Below are 18,505 nucleotides of genomic sequence, written 5' to 3' on the forward strand. Positions count from 1 at the left end.
AGGAAAACACAATAGTGAGTACACTTTAAGAGCTAGGTTCTAAATGTGTCCACGTCTCCTGTCTGGCCTTTCCATTTTCTTGCTTTGTAATTCACCCCACCTTAGTGCACTTGTGTGCACCTCTAATCAAATGTGTGGGGCAACTCTGGTGCACTTAAACGATATTCAGTGTTAATATTAAGCCTCTCTAGTTCATTCAGCAAACATTTATCAGGCATTTACCATGTTTAAGACAATGTGCAAGGTCTGGGATGCAAAAATAAGTAACAGTTTTTCCCTAAAGGGTAGGACTCATTGGGAGAAGTAGACAATTAAAATTCAAAAAGGTAATTGCAATGACAGTTGGTCACAGAGCACAGAAGGAAAATTTTCTATTTAGAGACTGGAGCCCATTTTGTGTGTGGCTGGAGGCCAGTCCTCTCAGCCCCAGGGGCACGTTGACGGCTGGCATGCTATTGAATTACAGGTGTGGCAGTGATTCATCTAATTTACCCAAATGTTGTGAGTTGCTTCCAGTTCCAGTTCCAGTAAGAGTTCTGTCCCGGGAGGAAAGTACAAACCAAATGAAACTAACTCTCCTCTTTACTCAGATGTAGCCCTGGATATTACTTTTCACAACACTTTTCACAACCCGTGTTCTGTCTAGGGACTGGCTATTATAACACGTGGAGCTGGATGGGACCATGTGATGTACCACATGGCTTTCTCAGCAAGGAGGGTGGAATGAATAATTAGCTGTTTTTGTTTTTTTTATGGGGTGGAAGAAAGAGAAAACAAAGTCACCATAAAGTGACACTAACAAACAAAACTCCTCAGTCTTATGCCAGAGCTCATTACCTTGGATCTGAGCATTACTCAGCTATGCTAATTCTGCTAATAACACAGTGTCTGGCCCAGAGTAAGCCTTCAAATATTTGCTAAATGTATGAACAAACTTATGGTTCTCCTGATTACGTCTGTCAGTTGTAAGTAGGAACAACATTTTAAAATCTGGAAAAAAGAACATTTACTCTTATCACTAGTGTACATGGGCTGGAATCCTTCCCAAGTGGTTATTCCAATAAATTAAAAAATGCACACGTCAGCCTAACAGGGGAAATCTATTCATCCACTCACTCACTCTATTACAGGAGACAAGCTTCCTTCCAGAAGCTTATAATCCTTCTGCGGGAGACAGACGCACATGAATGAGTTAAGCACCAATGCAAGGAGGCATAAGGTTAAGTGCCAAAATGAGAGGGCCAGCCAGATAAGCTATGGGAATGGAGAGAAAGGTCTGGAATAAGTGAAACAGTCTCAAAAGAAAGGTACAATCTTAGTGTCCTATGGCTGGTGCGCATATGCGTCTCTGTAAGCTCAGGTGATTCCAAATGACTAGGACATGTTTGTTTTGCTTATGGCACCACAGAGTTTTCACTTAGACTCCAGTTGGGAAGCCGAGTCACAGTGACGCAGATGGAAGTTCAGACATGTGCTCTATATTTTCCCATCAAGCTCTGACTTTAGTACATCGAATTTCAGGTCTATGCCTGCAGGCACAGAAGGTGCTCAAACTTGGACAATCTTAAGAAAAATACAATTATGAAATCCACTCCCATGAAAACATTTCTTCATTTTGAACTGGGCTTTTTCAGTGGATGGCTTCTAACTCAGGTAATGAAGGATCTGCAGTTAGTTCTCACCTAGCCCAATTTCACCTTTCAGGTTCATTGCCCACCCCACCCCCTCACTTCAAGTGCTAGATTGTCCAAATTAAGCCCAGCATCACATTAGGAATGCTAAACTAGAGTGGCCCTGAAAGTGTGGAGTCCTAACCACTGGACCGCCAGGGCCCTGATTAGGGTGAAACACATGAGGTGCCCAGGGTGCCACTTAACGGGAGGCACTCACTCTGAGACGCTGACCTATACTTGCAGGACCTGGAGAGTGCATGCCTCTCAGTAAATGTAATGTGGGCGCCTCACGTTGTCTCCCTGTAACCCCAGCCCTGCTGAAATCAAGTCTTTCTCTTCACTAGGACTGGGGCCTTGCCTTGATCTCTAGCCTCTTTGGCTGTAACCCTGACAACTTGCCTAGTCTTTTCCAGTCCCCCTTCCTTAAGGAACTAGACTATTCCCATATACTTGATGGACTGAAATGAGACATGATCTTAGGTTCAAGTCCTGTCTCAACCACTAGTTAATATCTCTGAAACTCATCTCTGCAGTCTGTCCTCTTCTGTACAGAAGGAAGACAGCATATGCCTCTCTGGGTTTTGGAACGTACCAGAGAGAATATGTGTAAAGTACATGGCACATAGGAAGCATGCCATGAGTGGCAGAAGCTTCAACAGTATAAAACAGTCTCTCAGGTACTGGTTAGAGACTGAGAAAATGGGCTCAGAGCTGGAGTATGGGGATTCAGGACAACTAAGAGGAAGCATTTCCTGACCATGTAGGTCCTTAAGTGAAGTGTGGTATCATTCTTGAAGGAGGACTTTAAAAACAAAAGTGGGAATTCTCTGGCGGTCCAGTGGTTAGGACTCCACGCTTTCACTGCTGAGGGCCTGGGTCTTCTGAGTGTCACCCCACCTGCAGAGGGAATGTGGCCAACATGCTTACTGATGGTTTTTTCTACTGCAGGGACAAATAGGACTGGCACAAAAATCCCCAGGGACTTAAAAAATCAGTGTTGATATATTAATACTAATACTAAACACTAAATTAATACTATGGAATTGTTTCACTAAAAGGACCAATTAATTTAAGGAAGATAACAACAGAAGGGCCAGAGGAAATATTTCACTATTTAGAGTAGCATAAAAGTAAAGTAAAAGAATGGGGAAATATTTCCAAAGTGTACTGTTTCTCTCCTTGTCTTCAGAGAGCAGGATCAAGTGTTCCACCTGTCTGGAATAATTTCTATTCTGTAACTTTCAAGTGTCCCTATTGGTAACTTAAAATTCTTCCTTCTCTCATTCAGAATTTCTCCTCTATTTCAGAATTTCTTCCTTCTCTCATTTCTATTTCTTTCACTGCAGCTTGAGTTTATTTTCTCTAATTTTGTGCTCAACGGAAATAGCCAACATGAGATCATCTTCCAGGGGCTTCATCTACTTAAAGCAAAAGTACTAAGTCACTAGTCATCTTTTTCCTAGTATTGAGAGCTCAGTCTCCTTTTTTCTCTACTTCCTTTCCTCTGAGTATCATCAGTAAGTTATCTACAGCTTTCAGACCCCAACCATGTGTGGTGCACAAGGAAGAGGGGTCAGAACGTGTGTGTGGGACCATTACTCACTTTGCTTTAGAGATGAATTTGTAAGTGTCATTCCAGTAAGCCAGGAGATCCGTTGCCTCTTCATCATATACCCGAATGTTGTGATACTCAAAGACTCCTGGGAAGAAGTTATCTATCTCTCGAGTGACATTCAAGATATATCGCACCCTGTGAGGAAACCAAGGGAGATTATGAGCCCTACTACTCAGGCGAAATCCAATTCCCAGCACTGGAATTTTTCTTATTTAAAACTTGCTTACTTCTGGGCTTCCCTGGTGGTGCAGTGGTTAAGAACCTGCCTGCCAATGCAGGGGACACGGGTTTGAGCCCTGGTCTGAGCCCGCATGCCGCGGAGCAACTAAGCCCATGCGCCACAACTACTGAGCCTGCGCTCTAGAGCCCACAAGCCACAACTACTGAGCCCGAGTGCTGCAACTACTGAAGCCCACGTGCCTAGAGCCCGTGCTCCACAACAAGAGAAGCCACCGCAATGAGAAGCCCACGCACCGCAACCAAGAGTAGCCCCCGCTCACCACAACTAGAGAAAGCCCGTGCACAGCAACGAAGACCCAATGCAGCCAAAAATGAAAATAAATAAATAAAAAACAAACTTGTTTATTCCTGAGGCTGAAATTAAATACTAAAATATTGAAGAAAGCTAAAAAAAAAAACCCCTAAGAGGCTATCCTTATTTAATACAGAAATTGTATAACAGGGTCCTGCACATACCTGGGTATCAGGGAGTTACTGAGAGAAAAGCTGTCTACCAAGTTCAACATCTATATTCCATTTTCAGTTTGTGTTTAGTTATACAATCTCATCTTTCAGAGTCTTTTGAAAATATGCCTTGCATTTTACTCCAAAGAATCAACTTGAGGCCCATGATCTGACAATTTCTCTGCAGTCACTAAAATTACCAGCAACAAAATTTTTTGGAAGTCATCTGTATTAAATCAGACTATTAATATGTACCTTAAGAAAAAAAAATAGAAGGAAACATTCCCTCCTATCTTTCTAAATGCCAGGTTGTCAGTTTTTGCTCTATTACTCTCCTTAAACTACATGAAGGCAAGTGAGGCCAGGCTGGTAGGGTCAGAGGAAAGTTGGACTTAAAGCTCTCTTAACTCTCTAGGCTGCATTCCTGGCTGCTATGGCAGCAGATGTGTCTGAGAGTTCTCCCAGGCTTGCAGAAAATGGTTTCTGTATCAAAAATTTCTTTTGCTATCTCTCTTACTGTGCAATCTCAATAAATGCTTCGGTTTAATCTGCCAAAGGATTACCTTTTCTCAGTGCTGTATGGACTTAGACACCACTGTTGTCAACTCCAACAGCACAGCACAGACTCACTCATTTCCCTCTGCAGAAGCTGCTTCCTGGCTTCCCTGGTGGCACAGTGGTTGAGGGTCTGCCTGCCGATGCAGGGGACGCGGGTTCGTGCCCCGGTCCGGGAGGATCCCGCGTGCCGCAGAGCGGCTCGGCCCATGGGCTGTGGCCGCTGGGCCTGCACGTCCGGAGCCTGTGCTCCGCGACGGGAGAGGCCACAGCGGTGGAAGGCCCGCGTGCCGAAAAAAAAAAAAAAAAAAAAAAAAGAAGCTGCTTCCTTCTTAGAACCACACGTGGGGTTCTACAAACCCAATCACTGAAGTCAGAGAAATGACTACAAAAAGGGAGAGCCAAGCTAACCAATTCTGTGGTTAAGGTCAAGCAACCAAGATTTTTCTGGGACATGGTTTGAATCTGTTTTAACTTAGCATCAAAGTTCATTACTAGAAAGGATTTTTTCTTTTTAATTTAAAAAGCAAGCTGGGCTTCCCTGTCGGTCCAGTGGTTAAGACGCGGCGCTTCCACTGCAGGGGGTGAGGGTTCGATTCCCTGGTCAGGGAACTAGGATCCCACATGCCGTGTGGTGCAGCCAAAAAAAAAAAAAAAAAAAAATTAAGAAAAAGCAAGCAACATGCACCTGTAGAAAACACTCCAGCAGTTCCCCAAAAGGTTACCACCATATGACCCCGTAAGTCCTCTCCTAGGCATAAACTGAAGAGAAATGACAACATATGTCTACCCAAAGATTCATACATGAATGGTCGTAAGAGTATTCATAATAGCCAAAAAGTGGAAACAACCCAAAGGCCCATCAAATGATGAATGGGCAAATAAAATGTGGTGAGTATATATATCTCCATATAATGGAATACTATTTGGCAATAAAAAAGGAATGAAGTACTAATACATGGTACAACATTGATAAACCTTGAAAATACAATGTTAAGTGAAATAAACCATGCTTAAAGGACTACATATTGTATAATTTCATACAAATGAGATGTCCAGAATAGGCAAATCTATAGAGACAGAAAGTAGGCTAGTAGTTTCTAGGAGCTGAAGGGAGGAAGGGAAATGGGGGTGACTGCTAAAGGGTACAGGCTTTCCTTTTGGGTTGGAAAAAAATGTTCTGAATTGATTGTTGCACAACTCTGTGAATATACTAAAAACCACTGAAGTATACATTTTAAAAGGGTGAACGATATATGTGAATTATATCTCAAAACTGTCAGAAAAAAAAGGCAAGCACACTTCCTCTTATCTCATTTAAAATAAAAATGAACAACCTTCCCATCCCCAATCCCATACTTCAGTAGTGGATTATAGCAGGACAGGGTTTCCCAATCTTTTTCGTTACAGCAGTCTAGTCAGCCACTACCAATTGGAAATGGCACTCCTCGAAACTTCTTTGTCATTCTTACACTTCATTGTAAGCTATTCCTTACAATGCTTTGTAAGGAATAGCATTTTACTTGGAGTTCTAAAGTAAGTGGATTGCGAGAAAATGGCCTTATTGTCAAAATTACACTTGAAAAATCCCTTATATCATCCACAGGGGGCAATACACATGTTTTGTGTACAGATCTCTGAACTATAATTCTTGATCCATTGAAGTTTTTTTTAAAAAATAAATTTATTTAATTTTTATTTATTTATTTTTGGCTGTATTGGGTCTTCGTTGCTGCGCACGGGCTTTCTCTAGTTGCGGCGAGCGGGGGATACTCTTCATTGCGGTGCAAGGGCTTCTCATTGCAGTGGCTTCTCGTTGCGGAGCATGGGCTCTAGGCGCACGGGTTTCAGTAGTTGTGGCATGCAGGCTCAGCAGTTGTGGCTTGTGGGCTCTAGAGCGCAGGCTCAGTAGTTGTGGTGCACGGGCTTAGTTTAGTTGCTCCACGGCAGGTGGGACCTTCCCGGACCAGGGCTCGAACCCATGTCCCCTGCATTGGCAGGTGGATTCTTAACCACTGTGCCACCTGGGAAATCCTTCTTCATCCGTTAAAGTTTAAGCACCAGTGAATTTAAGAAACAAGATCTAAGTAGATGTCTGAGCATCTAACCATACTTGTCTTTTTTCTGTGTTCTATAATTTAGCATTGTAAGTAGTAAATGAGATAAATAGGTCTCATCTCCAGCTGGGGATATAAGTCAAAAGTCAAAGTGAATATATGCATGAAGCGATTCTAATGCATTTGGCAGGCCGTGCTCTATCAAATCTCAGATTTCATATTAAACACTGTATCAGGTGCTAGTTTCCTGCAGGTCACATTCTGTCAATTTTTCTACCATTCCTTCACATTTACCGGGCACCCTTTTGATATAAGGCTCTGAGCTAGGTATGTTTCACACAAAACTAAGATATGGTCTCTGCTTTCAAGAACTTCTGATTCAATCCTTATCAACTTAAATTTTCCAAGTTCTATTTAATTTCATACCTTAATATTAAGTAACCAGATTTCCATCCCCCCCGCCCTAAGAACTCTTTGTATAATCACTTGGCTTCCTTTCTTCTGAGGGAAAAGTAGGAAGTATGCATCTAATCACGTTAAAGACAACCAGAAGGCTGACTTGTAGCTGAGAAAACAGGCAGCCAGCAACCAGTCAGGGAGTCATCATTGTCTCTTGAGTCTCAGTAGGTCTTATCTCTGTACAAAATGAAGAGTTAGAATGGCCAATTTCCAGACATGATTTTCTCTTCTCTTATTGGAATGATCTGACCTCCTAAGGCTGAGTTCAATGAAAGATTTAGGCATTAGCTAAGAAGTGAAAAGGGAAGAATGGCAGCTTTTTGCTTGCTGAATGTTCACTGTGGTCTCAGTTGCTTCAATCAAACTCATAACCATGCCGCTTAGGAACACATTTCCTACTACAAGGTCAGTCTTCTTGTTCAATTTTACACTGTCTCTTTTATATTTATAACCTACTTAGTCTTCATGCACCTTACTATAAAAGGATAGGAACTGAGTCTTATTTTTCTTTGGATCCCTAGCATCTAGCACTGTGCTTGGCCTACAGAAGTTGCTCAGTAAATGTTTAATACAGACCTGTGAACCCAGCATATGCAGTTCTGTGTACTCTTACATAAAAATAGGCACCAAAGTCTAGAGAGACAGTAAAAAGATCAGTGGTTGCCAGGGGGTGGGGGTGGGGAATAAATGGACAGAGCACAGAGGATTTTTAGGGCACTGAAAATACTCTGTATGATGCCATCGTGATGGACACATGGGCATTACACATTTGTCCAAAGCCATAGAACGTACAGCACTAAGAGTGAACTGTAACGTGAACTATGATCTTCAGATGATTACCAGGTGTCAATGTAGGTTCATCAGTTGTAAAAAATGTACCTCTCTGGTGGGGATGTTGAGAACGGGGGAGACTATGCATGTGTGGGGCAGGGAGTATATGGGAACTCTGTACCCTCCCCTCAATTTTGCTGTGAACCTTAAACTGCTCTTAAAAAAAAAAAAAAAAAAGGGAGTCAATAACTAGATTTGGTTTTAAACAGCATGAAAGGCTTGCACATTTGTTTTTGAAAGCCTTTCCACTGAAACAGTTGATCTTTCTTCGGAGGTGGGGGGATGAAACAGTGGGAGAATAGCCATTTTAATTTTTATTAAATTATACCCAGTAAGAATCAACTGGAAGCAACTCTTAAGCTTAAAGTTACTCACTGACACCTCTCTGATGGGAAAATGTAAAGATAAAACAGTGATTTCTGCGACATGGGGGTGTCAGCAATTGCTCTGTGTGCTTACCCTCGGTTCTGTAAATCCTCTAAGTTAGAGGCATTCCATTCCGAGCCCTGTGGAACCAAAAAGACAAGGTTAGAGAGTATTAGCCAATGAACCGAATACAATACTTGAAAAGGAGTCCTGTGAGGGAAGAAACAGTTTCTAAAAAGAAGGCCAATAACATCTACCAAGTTTCCTCTCTCAGTGCCAGGTACTTTATATGCTATCATATTCAGTTTCCACAAATGATAGAGTAATAAAGTTACCTTCATTTTTTAGAGATATGAAAACCAACCCTTATAGAATTCAGATAATATCTGCTCAAGATCACATTGCTGGAAAGGTTTCTTTGACCATTCTCCAATCTAAGTTAAATGTAGTCTGTCACTCTTGTTTATAGCAGTCTATTTTATCAATAGCATGCATCACTATTTTTACTTGTATATTTATTTACGTGCTTATTTACTACCTTTCTCCTCCACTATAATACAAGCTTCTTGAGGGCAGCAATCAGGTCTCTTGTTCTCTAAGGAAACTCCTGCACAGTGCCTGGCACCTCGCAGGTATTCTTAAATGAACAAAGTAGGATTATTATGAATTAAAACTGGATTTCATTTTAAAACCCCCACTTTTTCTAGTGCATTATGTTGCATCTAAGAAATTGGGATGGTACGGTGTGTGTGTATGTCTGTGGGGGAGAGAGTGAAATAGTCAAACAAATGAGAGAAACATGATGTGCAAAATTTAAAGGAAAATGTCTCTACAGATTATCTGCAAGATACATCAATTGTTAATATTTTGCCATATTTGCTTTCTTGCTGTCCTTCCCTTTCTTTCAATATACATCATACTTTTTTTTACCCGAACCATTTAAGTAACTTCAGCATCATGACACTTCAATACTTGATCATGTATCATTTAAGAACAAGAATATTCTCCTATATAATTCCATTTTTGCAACTGACATTTTTGTAGACTACAGGTCTGTAATACTGGAGAGCTCCCCACAACCTGGATTTATCTGATTGTTTCCTGATGACTAGATTCAGGTCAAACATTCCTGGCAAGAATATGACAAAGGAGGGCTTCCCTGGCGGCGCAGTGGTTAAGAATCCTCCTGCCAATGCAGGGGACACGGATTCAAACCCTGGTCTGGGAAGATCCCACATGCCGCGGAGCAACTAAGCCCGCGCGCCACAACTACTGAGCCTGCGCTCTAGAGCCTGTGTGCCACGACTGCTGAAGCCCATGTGCCCTAGAGCCCATGCTCCGTAACAAGAGAAGCCACTGCAATGAGAAGCCCGCGCACCACAACGAAGAGTAGCCCCCGCTCACTGCAACTAGAAAAAGCCCGCGCACAGCAACGAAGACCCAACACAGCCAAAAATAAATAAAATAAATAAGTTTATATAAAAAAAGAATATTACAAGGGAGATATTGTGTACTTCGTACTGCATCAAATCATGAGGCACATAATGTCAGTTTGTCCCATTATTTGTCAGGCTGAGTTTGAATTCTTGGTAGATACCTTTGTGTCTGCCACATCCCTCTATTGTAAAGGTTCTTTTGAAATTAATTAGTAGTCTATAGTAATCTTTGAAGCCGTGTGAAAGGCAAAGTAATCTTTTTGCCCTATGATTTCAGCATCAATTGCCGATCTTGCCCAAATGAATTATTCTACTGGAGGTTACAAAATGGTAATTTTCTAATTCCATCTTTCCTTCTGCAAGTTAGCTGACATTCTTCTGTAAAAGAGTCTCACCTAATCAATCATCACACCCTTTATTGAAGTGTCACTATGGACTCTTGAACTCTTTTTGTATTTAGAAAGTTATAATCCATTACCATCTTTTTTTTTGGACATGCAGATTGTCCGGAATTTGGCCAGTGGGAATCTCTTCAAACAGGTTCCTTTTGATATGATTCCATTAGTCTTTGAGCGCATCCATGCTTTGTGGTACAGAAAGTTGTTCCGGATTCACTTTGTGAGTAGAATCAGCCAGTTCCCCAAGAAGCCCTGGTTTCTTTTAGTGAAGAATGATATTTTGTAACCAAGATCTGGGCAGTAATTAGGTATGCTCCTAACTACTGGGTGTCATTGTTTCTAAAACTTTTCAGTGGTCAGATCTAGGAAATATTTCTAAAAAAATACTGAGTTTATATTTTTACCTTCAACTGAAATTAATTCAACACCACATGGTTCTTTCTTGCCTCTCCCACACTGTTTATATATCTCCTTACTCCACGGTGAGAAATTTGGTTCCCAACAACTCATTTACTCTACTTACAAAATAGTTTTAACATTATTACACCAATACCAAAACCAGTAACAAAAATATTAAGTTCAAATTTTCTTTGCATTTCTTTTTTTTCCCTTATTATATCCCACTAAGGGGTACAATTAGAGTATTATGCTTAAGTTATTTGAATTAATTTCTTTCTGTGAGGTTATCAATTTGACACATATTTGGGTTCATTTGCTCCTGTTTATATTCAATTTTAGGGTGTGTTTTTTCTTCCATGTTTTCCATTTTTTTGAATATACAAGATTTTTTTGGGGGGGGGCGGTTACGCGGGCCTCTCACTGTTGTGGCCTCTCCCGTTGCGGAACACAGGCTCCAGATGCGCAGGCTCAGCGACCATGGCTCACAGGCCCAGCCGCTCCGCGGCATGTGGGATCTTCCCGGACCGGGGCACGAGCCCGTGTCCCCTGCATCGGCAGGCAGACTCTCAACCACTGCACCACCAGGGAAGCCCTATACAAGACTTTTATAATATTGAAAGTCAAAAGTTTATTAAAAAGTAAACTTGAAGTCTCACTCCCACCCCCATCTCCTCAATCCCCATGGGTAATCGTTTTTATTAGTTTGTGGCTTATTCTACCTATGTTGTATTTTGAAAAAAATATAAGCAAATATATACTTACCACTTCTGAATTACACAAAAGTACTTTACTACACATGCTTTTATTGTTCTTTGCTTTCTTCACTTTGCAATATCTCCTCAGACCCACTCCACATCACAGTGCCACTTTCCCCATAGCCTTGCCAACAAAATGTGTGGTTAAGCTTTTGAATCTTTTCCCAACTGATAGGCGTGAAATGTTATCTCGGTGTAATTTTAATTTGTATTTCTGTTTAGCGTAAAAGTGAGCAACTCTTCAATGTTTCAGGTCTATTTTCTATCTTTGAGCTATATGTTCATGTCTTTTGAAAAGGCAAACATTTAAAAATAAGAATTTATCTATTTCAGAATAATGCATTAAGTGGAATTTAGCTTTATAAGACTCAGGTTCAAGTCCCAACTCCCCCTCTGACTGGGGGACCTTGGGCAAACTGCTTAACCTCTCTGTTTTCACTTTCCTTATCTGTAAAATGAAACACTCCTCCCACCCTAGTCCTAGGAATCTAATGGATAGCTTCCCCTCAAACTACAAATATAAAGTTTCTCCCCATTCCTTTTGCCATGTAAGAATACAAAGAGAAGTCTGTGACCTGGAAGAGGGCCCTCACCCGACCATGCAGGCACACTGGTCTCAAGCCTTCCAGCCTCTCCAGAACTGTAATAAGTTTCTATTGTTTATAAGCCAACACCTCCCGCCCCTCCCTCACGTTTCTTTCATATTAAAATGGAAAACCCTCTCTCCATCCTAAATCCTCCTCTGGACACTGTCCTTTTCCTTTTCCTGAAAGGAAATCTAATACTCACTTTCTAAAATTCCTCATCTAATACTTTCTAAAATTCCTCATTTCCCATGTATCTCAACCCACAGCACTGTGGCTTCTGCCCTCATCACTCTTGCTAATGACCTCTTCTAATTGTCTAATCCAGAGGTTACCTTTGTAACCTTATTCCACTGGCCTTCTATGAGTATCTATCTTGATATGGTCATCACTCCCTCCTTATGGAATTAGATCAGACTGCACAAATATCTAGCCTCATGCCTGGCACAACGAAGAGGATCAACAAATGCTTGCTGAATAAATCATCAAATGAGATAAGTAAATGAAGCACTCTGAAAACTGTCAAGTGTTATATAAGCACTACCTTCGTATTACAAGTGATCTGTAATTTGGCCATCGAACTTGGAGATCTCAAGGATGCTATGTTGAAGTACATTTAGGAAAACTGTCAGTAAGTGACGGATGACTGATCTTTTCTACAGACCAGGGCTCACCTGACTTGCTTTAAAAAAAATATAAGAGGTTCTAAAGACTCTGTGCTCAAACTTAGAAAACTGGCTCCCATACCAAAGAAAGAGGCAAGAATTATTTTTTTAAAAAAAGGACTTTCAAGGAGACAGAAGCCAAGCAATAAGGGTTGAGCCAGGGAAATGTGACCACCTCACTCCTTAATTTAGAAATCTAAATCCTCTGCGGAATTCTGTACAGCTAGATGGAAATAACCCTGATGTGATGGTAAAAGTCCATGGTTTTCATCTACCTGTCCAGAGAAACTTCAAACTGACAATCTGAAATGACACATATCCAGAAACAAAATAAATTAAACTCATCAGCTACTGACTCAGTGAAGCCCATGTAAAGTGACTTGGGCTCTGCTTAGGGCTGTTTCAGGTTCAACCTGAAAGAACTGGAATCAACATGGTGTAATTACTTTTCTGTCCTCAATACAAATGCCATGCATATTAGCCCCCTTGGGTCCTCAACAGACTCAATCTCTTTTTTTTTTCCTCCATGCTTCTCAGACAGTGACATAATTACATGGGGGTTTTCGATAAGTTCTATGTAATTATGCAGAGCATATTTTAATTGTATGGAAGTGTAAAATGAAATCTTGAAACTATACTGTAATACATTTAAAAAAATTAATTTATTTATTTTTGGCTGCGTTGGGTCTTTGTTGCTATGCGTGGGCTTCCTCTAGTTGCGGCAAGTGGGGGCTACTCTGCGTTGCAGTGTGCGGGCTTCTCATTGCAGTGGCTTCTCTTGTTGTGGAGCACGGGCTCTAGGCTTCAGTAGTTGTGGTGCATGGGCTTAGTTGCTCCGCGGCATGTGGGATCTTCCCAGACCAGGGATCGAACCCATGTCCCCTGCATTGGCAGGCAGATTCCTAACCACCCCGCTCCTACAGTTTTTAAATAAGTTCACTTCCACCTTTCACTCTGGTTCACCTACACTGTACTCTGGCCCAAAGACTGAAGTGACTGATTTCTTTTAAAATGTTATCCTTAGTACATGCACCCCAGTGTTCACTGCAGCACTGTTTACAATAGCCAAGACATGGAAGCAACCTAAATGTCCATCAACAGAGGAGTGGATAAAGAAGATGTGGCATATATACAATGGAAGATTATTCAGCCATTAAAAGGATGAAATAATGCCATTTGCAGCAACATGGATGGACCTAGAGATTGTCATACTGAGTGAAGTAAGTCAGAAAGAGAAAGAGAAATATATGATATCCCTTATAAGTGGAATCTAAAAAGAAATGATACAAATGAACTCATTTACAAAACAGAAACAGACTCACAGAGGACGAACTTATGGTTACCAGGGGGGAAGGGTGGGGGGAAAGGATAGTTAGGGAGTTTGGGATCAATATGTACGCACTGCTACATTTAAGATGGATACCCAACAAGGACCTACTATATAGCACAGGGGCCTAACTCTGCTCAAAGTTATGTAGGAGTCCGGGGGAGAATGGATACATGTATATGTATGGCTGAGTTGCTTTGCTGTGCACCTGAAACTATCACAACATTGTTAATCGGCTATACTCCACCCCCACCTCCCAAAAAAAGGGGAAGAATTCTGTAAGTTCCAAATTGGGATGAAAACTAAAATTGTCTGAAGTAAAAAAAAAAAAAAAAAAAATGTTATCCTTAGGAAATAACCTTGTTGGGGTCCAAAAGTTCCAAGCAAAAAGAGGAGAGCACATCTATGGCAAAGAAGGACGACTGTACTGGGGGTTCTGCAAAGATCATACAACTCGAGATAATCTTCAAGGATTGGTATCCCTGTCCAAATCTTTATGATACCATACCTACAGCCTCAATGCTGTGAGTCACTTTACTGTGGCAGCCAGGCACAGGATCAATAACTTTTTCTTCTAAAAAGTTAATGCTACACATCTCCAGTTGAGGGGCAAAAATCATGAATATGAGACAATTTTTCTTTGAAACCAAAACTCTACTTTAAAAGGATGTGTAATGTCAAATCTTGAAAAAGATACAATCAGCAGTAAAATTCTGACTTCTCTCTCATTCACAAACAACATTACCGGTTGCCTGTCCAATATTACTGTGTTTCCCTAATTTAACTAAGAATGCTGCCTGCCTTTCTGCAAAGGCTCTCTGTTCACATCTAGCATTTTCTCGGCCAAATCGGACAGCCTCCAGGAGAGCTGTTGATACGAGATTTGGTTGGCAAAGGCTTCCAGCTCAGAGAAGTAGTACACTCTTAAGGGTGTGGAAGAACTGCTTTTTCTGGAAATACCCTGGCTTCCAACCAATCAATCCTGGCTTCTCGCTGCAGATTTTCTTTAAACTACGCTCTATACTTTTCTTCTGCATATCGGCTGGACACCTTTCCAAATAAACATCTCTGTGCAGTGCACTACTAAGCCGAGCATTCTTCCAAAGGGAGGGGAGAAATCCTGCTGCATCCGTTCACACAATCTGCTTGCGCTCCAGGCATGGCAGCTACGCACAAGATGAAATGACTTTGCAGAAAATTAACAACACCACTTACAGTTTGGATAAAACCTCTTTTTCTGTGTCAACTGCTGGGAAAGCCAGCAGAGCACAGACTCACTGGAGAAGAGACAGGGGTTTGGACACAGGATATGGTGGTACAAACAAAGGGAAATACAATAAGATGTTTAGACAACCTGTTCATGCACTTATTTTGTTGGATAAGAGTTAAATTCCAGGATTCTCTAGTTTGAAAGTTTTTTTCCCAAATAAGAAAAATATTCACAATGCAAAGAACATGTCCATTCTCGAGAAAACAGAATTATATCTGAAGCTGAATACATTTTCCTTTTTTCAAAAATATGTACATAGATACATGTTAAAAAAGTAAAAAAGAACTAGGAGGCAATATTATATAATGAAAGATAATAGTGCTTATCTCTCTTGGTGTTGATTAAATGTCATTTATTGTCTTCTGAAGTTGCCTAAATTTTCTATAACGAACATGAATTATTTTTGTAATAAGAGAAAAACCCAAGACAGAAGACTACACCAATAATCATGAAATAATAGGATGAATTTAGTGATACAAATACTCAAATGCATTTCTAGTTGATTAGCGACTAATCTGGGGAGAACTGGATTGTTTTTTCTGCTTAGAGTACTATTAAAATTTATTTATATGTCCTAAAATAGTACCATTTGAGGAAGGGGTAAGGAGAAGGTAGTTCTTGAGGGGGGTGGCATCAGAGACACAGGGAAGCATGTCTGAAATTAAACAAGTTAGTGACTGAATTTGATATTCATCATGTCTACCTCCTTTTAGGTATTAAGATCTAAGCTCAATGGGAAAGCAACTTCCAAGTTTATAGCTTTGGTCACTTTCAAACGAGTTATTTTTGGCTACAGGCACTTGCCCTTCATAAAAATTAGTCATGTTACATGGAGACAGTTGGGGGCAGGGTCCATTTGAATGAGTGACTCATAAGTTTTCTATGCACAACACAAAAATTATTTCCAAGGATACAAGAGCAGGGAATACATGAACCCTCATGGAATTACACACAAAAGACAACAAAGCCAGGTGCTACACAAACGGAAAGGTCCATGACAGTTCTGCCGAATGATCTACATTGAGAAATGGCAACACACATTGGTCAAGTTAAAGTAAAGAAAAGAAGCTCCCCTCCCAGCTCACAGCTTTTCATGGGTAATTTCACAGCTAAACACCACCATGAATCACTTGACAAGCATACGTACTCCAAAGTGTCAACAAGTTAATTCAGGGCACAAGTCTTCAATGGCATGAAGTCTGACTGCTTGGTGAAATAAACTCTTATATTCAGGGTGAGATGATGCAGTTTAGTCAGTTCCTGTGCATATTTATTCCTCTTCTCTCCTGTTTCCCACCTTCTAATCACTTCACAAATGTCCTTACCAGAGAAACGAAGTGAAATTAAAACCAATCGATTTAGTTCCTTGTTACAATTTTTAGTCAAAGTATGTGGGAATTGGAAATAACAGTGAGGTTTTGGTGTTCCCCACTGATTTCAATTATCCTTGTTATCCTTGTTCCCACTACCATGTACAGATGAAAACTAGAACTCTTTAACATTTGGGAGATAAATAGGTCTTAGGATTTTAGAAGCTTTCCTAATCCATCTGTCAGATCTTGGGCTAATTAGAAGCCACTGAATGTTCAGGTACCATGAAGAACAATTTTAAATCACTGAAGATTTGGTAATCAAAAAGTAACTGAGGGGCCTTCCTTGGTGGCGCAGTGGTTGAGAGTCCGCCTGACGATGAAGGGGACACAGGTTCATACCCTGGTCTGGGAAGATCCCACATGCCGCGGAGCGGCTGGGCCTGTGAGCCATGGCCGCTGAGCCTGCACGTCCGGAGCCTGTGCTCCGCAACGGGAGAGGCCACAACAGTGAGAGGCCCGTGTACCGCAAAAAAAAAAAGTAATTGAGGGACTAAAAATGTAGCTACAAGGTTCCAAATGTTTTAAAAGTCCAAGTCTTTGTTATAAGTAGTTTTCTGGGGGGGGCTTCCCTGGTGGCGCAGTGGGTGGGAATCTGCCTGCCAATGCAGGGGACACGGGTTCGATCCCTGGCCCGGGAAGATTCCCACATGCCGCGGAGCAACTAAGCCCGTGTGCCACAAATACTGATCCTGTGCTCTAGAGCCTGTGCTCTGCAACAAGAGAAGCCACGACAATGAGAAGCCCGCGCACCACTCGCTGCAACTAGAGAAAGCCTGCGCACAGAACAAAGACCCAACACAGCCAAAAATAAAAACAAATAAATAAATACATCTAGTAAAAAAAAAAAAATAGAAAGTAGTTTTCTGCTCTCTTCAGATATATCAGATCTTAGACCCATTTGGCAGATTTAAAAGAGTGACCTCAAAAAGGATCATTCTTTTTTGGGGATACACTGTATAAAACTACTGTGGACTGGTCTGCTTTGTGGCTCTATTATGTAGGACAGATGAGATCTTTAACAACCCATGGGCAAGAAAGGCCTGATCTGTAGCATTTGCCAATTTCCTCGGTGTAAATTTTCCCACCATAGTCAACTGATGTCACTGAGGAATTGGGAAGAGATGAGCAGAAGCACACCATTATATAACATTTCCACCATACAATAGATGTAAATAACCTTAAGAGCACAGATAATTGTAAAATGTAGTAAAATACAGGAAGTGATGAGGTTTGAGTATTTATGACCTTTGTTTTTAATGTAAGTTACATTTTATCTAAATATAATAAAATTTGATAATTACCCCCGCCTCCATGAGTTGGTATGGACTAGCCCCAGCACACCCCTTTAAAGTGGCCCTAGGACTTACCAAGAACACGTGCTCAAATATCTGTGTAGGGCTATCCATCTGACCAAGGATCACTATCATTTCATTATCTATAAATTCCTTGAATTCTCGCAAGTTGCACACCATTTGCATTTCCAATTCAGTTCGTATCTGAAACAGAGATGACATTTTGTACTAATCTCTGAAGAGTCCCTCTGGACTTTCAATCACTCACCATTTCTAGCCCCGCTCCTATTATCTTTCTACCTCTAGCTTTGGAACAATGGGGACTCAAGGTCTCTTACCTCTTTGGATGTGATATTCTCCAAATCCTTCTGCATCATAATCTCCCTTAATTTGGTTTTAATTAGCCTTTCTGTTCGCTCACGTTCAGTTGGTCTGAGAAGAGAGAAATGGTGATTTTTCTTAGGCAGGAATTTGACCAAGTTAATGAATGTGCCACCTGATCATGCTTCCAAACTGGCAGGCCTTCCCTTTGTTACCCTTAAATTTATATTCTGGAGGCACGGGAAAAAGAAAATTGTACTTTATAAAGTTTCTTTTCAGAATGTATAGAATATAAACATGTAGAGATTATTACTTGAAGAGATTGTACATGTCTAAAAGCCCATAAATATATTCACGTATACAGATCCAAGAAGGAGTAAAAGACAAATAGGCTATACTGAGTGTAATAGTTTAATGGAGGACCATTTCCCATCAAGTACCCCTG

At 40.9% G+C, this 18,505-nt stretch overlaps 1 protein-coding gene across 2 annotated transcripts in view; it reads right to left on the reverse strand.

Annotated features, from left to right (window-relative positions):
- Positions 1–18,505, reverse strand: part of SSH2 (slingshot protein phosphatase 2) — a 245,163-nt gene that overhangs the window by 19,325 nt on the left and 207,333 nt on the right. For both annotated transcript variants that reach the window (XM_059997044.1, XM_059997045.1), the window contains 4 exons: positions 18,078–18,171; positions 17,815–17,943; positions 8,334–8,380; positions 3,277–3,423 (listed from right to left, as the gene is read on the reverse strand). In XM_059997044.1, coding sequence (XP_059853027.1) covers positions 3,277–3,423; positions 8,334–8,380; positions 17,815–17,943; positions 18,078–18,171 — 417 coding nt within the window. The remainder of the gene's footprint in view (positions 1–3,276; positions 3,424–8,333; positions 8,381–17,814; positions 17,944–18,077; positions 18,172–18,505) is intronic.

Source organism: Delphinus delphis, chromosome 19 (assembly GCF_949987515.2).
Source record: "Delphinus delphis chromosome 19, mDelDel1.2, whole genome shotgun sequence".
Taxonomy (NCBI): domain Eukaryota; kingdom Metazoa; phylum Chordata; class Mammalia; order Artiodactyla; family Delphinidae; genus Delphinus; species Delphinus delphis.